General features: G+C 53.8%; 1 protein-coding gene across 1 annotated transcript in view; it reads left to right on the top strand.

Annotated features, from left to right (window-relative positions):
- Nucleotides 1–11,101, top strand: part of LOC143527599 (teneurin-2-like) — a 30,144-nt gene that overhangs the window by 8,728 nt on the left and 10,315 nt on the right. The window contains 9 exon segments of the mRNA XM_077022908.1: nucleotides 4,282–4,428; nucleotides 5,664–5,874; nucleotides 6,271–6,390; nucleotides 6,893–7,154; nucleotides 7,363–7,630; nucleotides 8,829–8,972; nucleotides 9,410–9,659; nucleotides 9,783–9,803; nucleotides 9,927–10,156. Of these exon segments, the coding sequence (XP_076879023.1) occupies nucleotides 4,282–4,428; nucleotides 5,664–5,874; nucleotides 6,271–6,390; nucleotides 6,893–7,154; nucleotides 7,363–7,630; nucleotides 8,829–8,972; nucleotides 9,410–9,659; nucleotides 9,783–9,803; nucleotides 9,927–10,156 (1,653 nt within the window).

Here is an 11,101-nt window from a genome sequence, read left to right as displayed (position 1 = left end):
CATTTAAAAACGAATTCTTCGGCCCATACACTAGACTCCGCCTGTTTATTGTTCATAGAGCAATGAATCCTGGGATATGGTGGGACGCGAAGGATACTCAGATGCTTCCTTCGTTTTCGGGGTTTTGAAGGCTACATTCGTCGGCCGCATAAGAAGGAGTCCACGAATTGGGACAGCCTCGTCGCGGCGCAGTGACGTAACCGGCCTACAAATGCGCACTTCGTGGGCTGCAGCCCCTGAATTGAGAAACAGCCTCTGTCAGGTTGGGGGGAGGGGGGGGAGGGTGTCTTGTGACATGCAGCTGGGTTCGAGACTTCAAAGCGGTAGCAGAAACATCATGGGGTACTGGGCGGGATCAGCCTGTTAGACGCCGGTCCTGCCGTTCCGGACCTCCCACGATTGGGTGCCTCGCACGTCCCCTCGACAGACAGGAAAAGAATCCGCTAAGCTAACCCAGCGGAGGAGAATTCCCTCCCCTCCTCCTCCTTCCTGCCGAGGTCTCAAATGGGCAAAGATGAAAAAAATAACCCACATCTCACAGGGTCAAGTTAAGAGGGCGAGCCCTCCAGCCATGGCCCCGCCTTTGACAGGAAACAGCTCCGATAGGCTGAAGACTCGCAAACAGGAGAGTTAAAATGCGACCCATCTTCCCAGGATGCACCTGCTGCTAGCGGCCTTCTTGGAAGAAGAGGTGGGGGGGGGGGGGGGCTGTTCTCTTCTCTTCTTTGTTTTCTTCCCCCGCGTCGATCGCAAACAAAGAGTGAAGTTAGGAAAGACGAGTCGTTGCGGGAGCGGACGGGTGCTTTCGGCACGTTCGCTCGGGCAGGGGGAGGGGGGCTAAAACCGTGGCTAACAGCATCAGGGAGGGGCCACGCGTCCCAAGGTGATTATTAAATTTCACGAGCCACTGGTGCAGAGTTTTTTGGGGGGCACGGTGGGTGGATGATGTGGGGAGTTGTGGGGTGGCGGGGGGTGGGTTTTACAGCACATATTTTGGCTGGCAGGGCACTTGCGCCATGGGGGGGTCCCTCTTAATAACTTAGTCCCAGCATCAAATCGCCACTTGCAGGGCGAGCACTAATGGGGAGGGACGGTGCGTGAGCAGAGCAGGTAGGGGGTGTGGCAGCGGGGAGGGAGGGGGCGTGTGCAGACAAGGCGGGGGTGGGGTGCGATGGCGGTAACAGCCAGGAGGGCGGGGATCGCCCGCGATGGTTTCACCTTCACTCAGCACCCCAATAGGACGCAGCAGCAGGACAAACCGCGCGTTAAGATGATATTCGTTTAGTTGAAATCCAATTCTGGAGCGATTGTCATTCACGTTTGCCGGCGGAGGACAGCAAAGACGGGAAGGCTGCAACTCGGAAGTGTAAACCGCAGAAGTTTGTCCGTCATGCACATTGACTTTACATGCTGGCACGCTCTCGGTGGGCGGGGTTTACGCTCCATCAAACGCATGATTGGCCCACGTGTGCAAACCACGCTCGCCGCGGGCAAAGAGGCATGCAAGACAAATGTGCATTCTCACGCAAGTTCAACCAAGCCTGATTCATCAGGATTAGTTCTGCCTTTCTCCTTAACCGAGTCACCACTCGCCGTGCCATCTTCACATCCCGCCATTATTTATGACTCGTCCCAGTGTTTTGTGTCGATGCCTTTGGGTCCAAACGAGGCTCAGATCTGCACGTTTGTCAGATATGACAGCAGTAGCCTCTCTGTCAGCCCACATCCTTAGAGCTTTTTGAAAAGTCTCTTCCCACCTTTTACCTGTTTCCAGTGACGGGAGGTTCAGGGAGCGATTTGACTTTGTGGTGGTACAATTACCAAGTCCAGATGGAGGGTGTTTTATAGGTTCCCTCACCCTCCGATTTTATCGGTCCCATTCCAACGATAGTTTTGAGGATTTATGAATCTAACCTTTATTTCTATGACCTTTAAAGGGGAGAGAGGTTGGGCAGACTGGAGAAAGGGCTTGAGTTGAGGCGTTCTTCCCTCTTCCATTCGCATCCTTTCACGCCTTCAATCTCACTCTCACACCTCAGCCTCTTTCTCTCTTTCTTTCTCTTTCTTCCACGTGCATCCTAACACTGTTTTTTGTGCATTTCTTCCCCTTCCTGTGCCTCCATCTCTGTGCTAACCTTTATAGCTTCCCACACACTACTGTGCGGGTGGGGTCCCCCCCCCCACCCAGCCGCCCTCCCCCTCCTCCTCCCACTTCTCTCGACGTGCGTGCCGACCCGTAACCTCAGGCAATCTCGCCTCCTTTTTAGAGGGATTACGATGGAGTCCAACCACATTATTTTAGCCGGGTGCCTTAATACTTTGTGAAGCCCCCACTTTATTCTAGTTAGCGTGTGGAGAATCGACTGGCCTTTGGCATAAAAGAGGGGCCACGCTCTCTCCCGCCCAACGCCAGAGATCAATGGCCACTATAGATTCTGCTTTTAAGTATTTGCCTGCCTAAAATGGCAACTCAATTTAAAAAGCAATCATTGCTAAGTGACTTCTCTCACCGCTCGATATTGTGTGGCAATCAATGCATAGCTGACTGTTAATGTGGCATCTCGAGGGTCCCCAGACGATGAGAACTGTATTAATTAAAGCCCTGCAGTGTTTGCTTTCACAGCCACCAAGCGGGCGACGTGTATTCAGGGACTTTTTCCCACTCCTTTGGCTGCGCTAGGCCTTTAAACCCTACCCAACCCCACCCCCGCCCTGGCCCCGCCCCCACCTGGCCCCGGCCTCGCCTGGCCCCGCCCCCACCCTGTCCCTGGCCGCAGTTCCATTGAAATGTCACCTGTGCCGGATCAGCCAGCACTAATGCCACAGCCGCATGATAAACGCCGCCGGCCTGCTCCGAAAAGGCCACGTCTCCATGGTGACCAGCAGACGGACGTCGACGGCGCGTTAACGGTTGGAGGTTACGTCGGCCTGCTCTCGAGTCAGAGGTAACCGAGGGATACAAACCTCCCAGAGCAATGGTGAAGAACGATCAGTTTTCTCAATCCATTCATTTGTGGCCGCCAGTTTCCAAACCAAATCCAACAACCCATCACAGTTCATCAGGTTTCCAGCATAACCACTGTGTTCTAAACCTTTCAGCTGCTTCCTACAAAAATGTGAGATAACTCCGAAATGTCAGGCCACGACTCCAGGGTGCTTAATTATGTCCCAGCGCAGCAGCAGGAACGTGGAGGTTGACGCCCTTTTCACAGCTGGGTGAGCGCGCTGTGGGTCCCAGACGCCGCATCTCACCCTGGGCGCCACTGTGCTTCTGCCTCGGTCACACGCCAAGCTGCTGTGACAAATTTGTTTTCCCTTTAGATGCTGGCTCTTTCTAAACATCTCTACAATCGACGCTAGCAAACACGCGCACAAGCACGTCCCGACAAACTACAGATCCGAACAGAGTTGTGCCGCCCTCACGTCCTGACGGCGCCGCCTGACGTGTTTATTATTAATTCGCTGTAGGAGTTACGTAGACGGGTTACGTAGATCGTGAACGTATTTTTCACGAAGCTCTTGGAACGTTCACCTCAACCTCCTGCATGCCTTTGATAAAGATCACTCCCTCACTTAAATTCATTCTGTCTCACAGGTACGTGTCGTCCCGTAACCCGAGGCCCCCCCCCCCCACCACCTGTTCTCTCGTTCCCTGTTCACACTGCGCGCTCTTACTAAATGTTTCTACTATCTGGAATTTGCGCGTGCACACACTGCCCCAGTCGCACGGAGGCCTCCTAATCTGATCTGTAGTCGCTAGCTCCTCCTAATCACATTCTCACATGAGAGAGCGGTATGCTTTGGCCAGGAGAATCGAATCATCCCCCACCAAATTAACCCAGCGGGAACTCCTGGGCGTGCTCTTATCGAGTACCCCCAACTCCGGGGAGTTCTGATAAAGCTGTTTACCACCACTGGCAACGCTCACAGCCCCCTGTCGAGAACGCCCAATCAAAATGGAATTTTTGCTGGTGATCCAGCAGCGAGGTTTGGGATTGGTCGGTGCGGAGGTGCGGTGGTGTGGGTGCCGGAGCGGCAGGAGGGCATCCGGAGCGTGTCTGTCCACGTCCGTGCTGTGTGTGCGCGAGTGTGTATACCGGTGCATGCTCTTTGACACCGCAGAACACGCCAGGCAGAGGTTCCGGGCAGATGGGCCTCCCTACGACACCCCTCACGATCATTCAACTCTCCCCCTGCTCACCCCTTTGTCCTCTCTCACTCCCTCCTTCTCCCCCACCCCTGTCTTCACCACCCCCCCCCCCCCGCCCTCCCTCTCCCCAGACGGCTGCCCCAACCTGTGCAGCGGCAACGGGCAGTGCACCATGGGCCAGAACAGCTGGCACTGCGAGTGCAAGACCGGCTGGAGGGGTACAGGTTGCAACGTCGCCATGGAGACCGCCTGTGCCGACAACAAAGACAACGAAGGAGGTCAGAGAGCTCCCGTCCTCCCGCCGAGAAACGCGAACAATGTGGCGTATTATCATTTAGGGGAACGCGAACAATGTGGCGTATTTATCATTTAGGGGAACGCGAACAATGTGGTGTATTTATCATTTAGGGGAACGCGAACAATGTGGCGTATTTATCATTTAGGGGAACGCGAACAATGTGGCGTATTTTATCATTTAGGGGAACGCGAACAATGTGGCGTATTTTATCATTTAGGGTAACGCAAACAATGTGGTGTATTTATCATTTAGGGGAACGCGAACAATGTGGCGTATTTTATCATTTAGGGGAACGCGAACAATGTGGCGTATTTATCATTTAGGGGAACGCGAACAATGTGGCGTATTATCATTTAGGGGAACGCGAACAATGTGGCGTATTTATCATTTAGGGGAACGTGAACACGTCTGGATTTGGGTGTTGTGGTCTAGCACAGTGTTGGGTAGGCTGTGTCCCAAATGTCTCTACCCACTTTAGGGTCAAAGTGACTTTCGTTGGACACTTCATCTCAGTGGGGCCTAGCTTAGGAGATAAATGCCTTCTCTGGCCTGAGGGTGGGGGGGTTTTTTTGGTCTCACCTTATTTATTCACCCCTCTCTCTCCGGATTACTTGCTTTGACTTTCAGCCACAATGACGCAAAGCAAAGGAGTCAAACCTTCATAAGGAGCACAACTGCGGTTATTGACAGGGCTGCCTCTGTAGCCAGATGGCAGGGTTTTCTCCTAAGACACATGCCATTCTAGATACGTCAAACTTTATTCTCCTGAGCCGGAGCGAAATATCCGTCCAAAGGTTTAAGGCTCTTGCAGCAGAGCAGTGGAAAACACAACTTTGTGTTTGTGTGTGTGTGCGGACTTGAGAGAGAGCTTGCTCCCTCTGGAGGATGGAGGTGTCTGACCACTTTTCAAAAAGATTGTGTAGTGCCTCAAAAATGTTTGACCCTGGATCACGCATTGCATGGAATACCGAGACGACCGAACCATCCGAGATGACTGAACTGACCAAGACGACTGAACTGACCGAGACGACCGAACCAACCGAACCGACCGAGACGAGCGAGCCGACTGAACCTACCGAGACGAGCTAGACGACCGAAACGACCGAGACGAGAGAGAGATGAGCGAGCCGACAGAACCGACCAAGATGACCGAGAAGATTGAACCGACCGAACTGACCGAACCGACGGCTTTCTCGTCTGCTCCTCCCCCCACAGATGGCCTGACCGACTGCATGGACCCAGACTGCTGTATCCAGAGCCCGTGCCAGAACAGCCCGTTGTGCCGGGGCTCACGGGACCCGCTGCAGGTGATCCAGCAGGGCCAGCCGGCGGCGCAGAGGGTCCGGTCCTTCTACGAGCGTGTGCGTACACTGGTGGGTCGTGACAGCACACACATTATCCCAGCGGAGAACCCCTTCAATGCCAGGTATGGCCATGTGACCTCTGACCTCCAGTCCTGCCCCTTGCCTCTCTGTCATAACAAAATTGAGCTGTCAAACTGGTAGATTCAGTCGAAATGTGTTATATTATTAACTGAAAGTCAATTGATATTTCTAAATGAAAATTGTATTGGAGTATAAATAATAGATCAAAATCTATCACAATGTAACTATAATGAATGATTTTAGGAGAGCATGTGACTGATAGATTGTAAGATAGTCAATATGCTTGAGTTGATGGATTGGCCATTTTGTAGTTATTGCCAGTGCAAGAATATGTTTATATTGCTTTGCAACCAATGAAATGTTTTACAGAACCTGAAGGAGAGATTCTAGTGCAGGTTCATGGGATATTAACGGGCCGCTTGCTTCTCCTTTCACAGTCTGGCCTCCCTGATCAGGGGCCAGGTGCTGACCACAGATGGAACCCCCCTGGTGGGGGTCAACGTCTCCTTCGTCAAGTACCCGCACTATGGCTACACCCTGACACGTCAGGACGGAACGTGAGTGCCAGCAGGCCTCCACCAGCTCACGTGACCACGTGACCGCGTGACACACTCTCCACACTGTCTATTTGAAATGTTGTTTTTCTTTTGCCACATCAATAAGCTCAACAACTTCTGTAGATTTCAGCCCCCAGTACCGATGATGTCTACACACTGAAACAAATACAGAACAAATCTTTATTACATTTGTGGAACCATATCAACTCCGAGCTTTTCTGCCGAGATGATTGCAATTCATCAATGCAATTAATTATTCCCCCTAGAAAAAATGGCATTTTGAATGGTAAAATCATTCAGAATGTAATAGGGCCATCCATAATGAGTACTGCAGAAGTCATTATTTGTTTTTCTGCTCCCTGCTTGCATTCCACACCTCCCGCACCACCTCCACCCTCATCCACCCTCCTCCCTCCACCTCCTTCACCTGTCTCACCTCCCTTACCCTCCTTGATTATCTTCTTTTCCCTCTCATCGTTCCTCCCTCCCCCTCCACCCACAGTTTTGACCTCGTGGCCAACGGCGGCACCTCGGTGACTCTGCGCTTCGAGCGGGCGCCGTTCCTGAGCCAGGAACGCACGGTGTGGCTGCCCTGGAACCGCTTCTACGCCATGGACACGCTGGTCATGAAGACGGAGGAGAACACCATCCCGGGCTGTGACCTGAGCGGCTTCGCCCGCCCCGACCCCGTGGTGGTCCCCTCACCCCTGTCCTCCTTCTTCAGCTCCAGGCCGGGCGAGAGGGCCCTCGTTCCGGAGACCCAGGTCAGAGATGGCCGCCGCCTCGTGCTGCATACTTGCTACCGATCCCTGTTGTCGCAGTTTTCCTCATGAGTGTTTTCTTCTGAACTTTACCCTCACACTTTTCCTTTCATCTCCGAGGTCCACACACTCTCACCACCCCCCAGGAGCACAATCCCCAGGTGTTCTTCACAACCTGCACCTGTTGAACTTTGTTTTCTGCATTCCACAGGTCCTCCACGAGCAGATCGAGATCCCAGGAACCCGCTTGAAGCTCTGCCACCTGAGCTCGCGGGCGGTGGGTTACCGCTCCTTGCTGAAGATCACCATGACCCAGGCGGTGGTGCCCCTCAGCCTGGCCAAGGTGCACCTTATGGTAGCTGTTGAGGGCCACCTCTTCCAGAAGTGGTTCCACGCCTCGCCCAACCTGGCCTACACCTTCGTGTGGGATAAGAGCGATGCCTACAGCCAGCGCGTCTACGGCATGTCTGAGGCTGTGGGTGAGTGAGTGGTCTCCGACATGACTCCCGTGGTCTCCAGTTCTGACCTGGAATCACTCTGTAAAAGATGAACGAACCCTCAGAACAGAACAGGCTGCAGCAAATCTCTCCGTGCACTCTGTGCACGCTTTACCAGAGAGAAAAGTCCCGAGTGACTAATCTGGTCCAGGGGTGATCGGTTAGAGGGCCTCGTGATATGGGTCCACTAACTGGGGGTCGCTGGGAGAGTTTATTACGTGTCAAAGGAGATTAGCGCCATGTGAAAGTGGAGGCCCGGCGAGGCAGCTTAGCATTAGCTGCTGTTCTGCCTCAGAGCCTCCGTCAGCGGAGCGGAGCAGCTCAGGGTGGAGCAGCTCAGGGTGGAGGGTGCGGCTCTCTCTGACGCCGATGCTGTTGAGGAGATGAGGTTACCATGGCGGCACATGCACAAGCGGCGCGATAGCGACTGCACCGCTGCCCCGGTTACCCCCCCCCCCTCCCCAAACCTCTGTCGCTCCCTCCAACCCATTCAGCTCTCGGACTTTACCCCCGGGGGCGGCACTGGGCTAATTTATGCCCCTCCATCCAGACAACTGCGCAGCAGGTCTGTGTTCGAGTGGCTGCACAACACAGAAACACACACAGAAACACACACTGGGCCGTGACCCTTTTACAGTGCCAGGAACTGTAAGCTTGTGCTCGGAGAGAGGGGCAGTGAGACGAGTTCAATTACGGAGTGTTTGAAGAGATCGTCTGTTCACTCTTCCCTGGGGGGCTCGGCAAATGTGATAAAGTACACTGGCTGGGTTTTGGGGAATGGTTAGTCTGCCTCCCTCCATATCTCCCCGCCATCCGGCCTGCGAGGGCTTCTGTCATCGTGCCGATGTGCAGCGGGTGACTTCTGGTCTGCTCTTGTCTGTCTGAAATCTTCGGTTCCCTCAGTCTGGCCAGTTCACTTGTCTCTCAGCATTTACCAAGCTTATCAGATTTGATTACAAAAATGCTCCCTCTCTGGCTCTCCCAGATGCTGGATTTCCAACTCAATTTGCTTTGTTGTATGCAAATTATTTATCTCTGGTCTGGGCCTTATTATGCGAATGTGGTTTGGGTGTCTTTTATGTAACATCTTTCATGTGTTTCTCTTCTCCGCTACTTTCTCACTTCACTCTCACCCTTTTTCTCTCTTCCCTGGCTCCCTCTCGCCCGTCTCTCGCTGTAGTCTCTGTGGGTTACGAGTACGAGACGTGTCCGAGCCTGGTACTGTGGGAGAAGAGGACAGCTCTGCTGCAGGGCTATGAGCTGGAACCCACCAACCTCGGTGGCTGGTCCCTGGACAAACACCACATCCTCAACTTGCGCAGTGGTAAGGCATTCTTTCTGCACACACACACACAAACACACACACACGTGATTTCATTATGATACTGAATGCCACTGCTCAAATGGGGGATTTTGGAGTGGTCAGCAGGGTGGTAGGATGGGTGCGGGGTGGTCAATCTCCACACCTACCCCAGGGGTGGAGGGTCAATCTCCACACCTACCCCAGGGGTGGAGGGTCAATCTCCTCACCTACCTCAGGAGTGGAGGGTCAATCTCCACACCTACCCCAGTGCTCTGCACCACATTGAGCTGATACCTGACAGCTCTTTGTGGAGAGCCGCACCCAACCGATCGATACCGAGACGCGGGCGCATCACTCCGAGGGTGTGGAGCGCACAAACAGGGCTGGCAAGTGAACCTTCAAAACCTTCATAGTCGTGGCTACTTGTAGTGAGCGCCCCCCTGTGTCCCCCGCACCAGGCATCGTCCACAAGGGCAGCGGAGAGAACGTGTTCGTGTCCCGCCAACCCGCGGTCATCACCAGCGTGATGGGAAACGGACGTCGCCGGAGCATCTCGTGCCCCAGCTGCAACGGGCTGGCCGACGGGAACAAGCTGCTGGCCCCCGTGGCTCTGGCGGCCGGCGTGGACGGCAGCCTCTACGTGGGCGACCTGAACTACGTGCGCAGGGTTTACCCCTCCCTCAACACCACCCATATGCTGGAGCTCAGGTTTCGCTTCGCCTCTTTTTCGTCTTTAGCGTTTTTTAAGCCCGTCACTTCGGTTCTAATTTCCGCCAGACCCGCCGACACCTAAACGATGCTTTCTTGCCTTGCTTCTTTTGCGCTCCAAAGAAATAAGGATTTGCGGCACAGGTGAGCCCCGGTGTTTTCCCCTCCCAAACCCTTAATGCAGGTCAGATCAGACCTTAAGCGTGGGCGCTAGAACTGGTGGCGTAAGGGTGGTGCTAACCCCTCCTCCGCGTCCCTCTTGCATAGCAACAACCCGACGCACAAGTACTTCATGGCCGTGGACCCGGTGACGGGGGCGCTGTACATCTCCGACACCAACTCTCGACGGATCTACCGTGCGCGCTCCCTGAGCGGAGGCCGACTGCTGGCCGACAACGCGGAGGTGGTGGCGGGGACGGGCGAGCAGTGCCTGCCCTTCGACGAGCGCTGCGGAGATGGAGGCAAGGCGGTGGAGGCCACGCTCATGAGCCCGAAAGGTAAGGAGGGAGGGGCATTGGACGTAGGGGGAGGGGCCGTGGTATGTGGGGGGAGGGGCTTCACTTGTAGGGGGAGGGCCTGTGCATGTGAGGCAGAGGGACGTGCCACTGTAACAGACAGAAAATAGAAATAAAAACGAAATAAAGTAAAGAAAATGCCAAAGAAAAGATGAAAAAAGACACTGGTGGTTACCGATGTGGAGATCTAAAGCGACGATCTCGCTCTTTAGCTGGTGTCGGTTTAGGCATCACATCTCGCTCTCGCACGTGTGCATCTCAGAAGCAGCCCGGCGGAGAGGTGATAACACAGGCCTCCTGGCTGGCTTCACACCGCCCTCGTTTGCAGCGGTGACACCCAGCGTGGGTAAAAGGAGCCCCCTCCCTGCACAGTCAAAGAGAACATTTAACCTCCAGCTATTAATTCATCTGCATGTACGCTGTTGGGAATCAAAGGCTGCGGTCGTCGTAAGTGGAGCCTCCTGGTGCTTTTTGTGTCTCTCCGTGATGAATTAATGCATAGGCAGGTGCTGGCATCAGATGCTGCAGTGCAGGGCAACGTGCCATGGGGGTTTTATATATAACAGATATAATATTTATAACAGATACTTCACGGAAGACGTCAGCTCTGACAGACCAGGTTAACTTCCAAGCTTTACTAGGTCAGTTGTGTTTCAGGGCAGTCGATTGTAATGCGTTTATGAAAAATCGTGGTATGCTGTGAACACATATTGGGTCTGAAAATGCTGTATGTGCGTATATACACTGATCAGCCCCAACATTAAAAGCGCTGACAGGTGAGCTAAATGATATTGATTATCTAGTTACAGCGGTGCCTGTCAAGGAGGAGGATATATTAGGCAGCGAGCGAAGTTCTTGAAGTTAATGTGTCATGGATGCCCAAGGCGCACTGATGCGTATGTGAAGCTCCATCTGCTTCCCACAGAG

The sequence above is a fragment of the Brachyhypopomus gauderio genome, chromosome 11 (assembly GCF_052324685.1).
Source record: "Brachyhypopomus gauderio isolate BG-103 chromosome 11, BGAUD_0.2, whole genome shotgun sequence".
Classification (NCBI taxonomy): Eukaryota; Metazoa; Chordata; class Actinopteri; order Gymnotiformes; family Hypopomidae; genus Brachyhypopomus; species Brachyhypopomus gauderio.
Note: the sequence above shows the minus strand (reverse complement) of the source record. Positions and strands in the feature narration are given on the sequence as shown.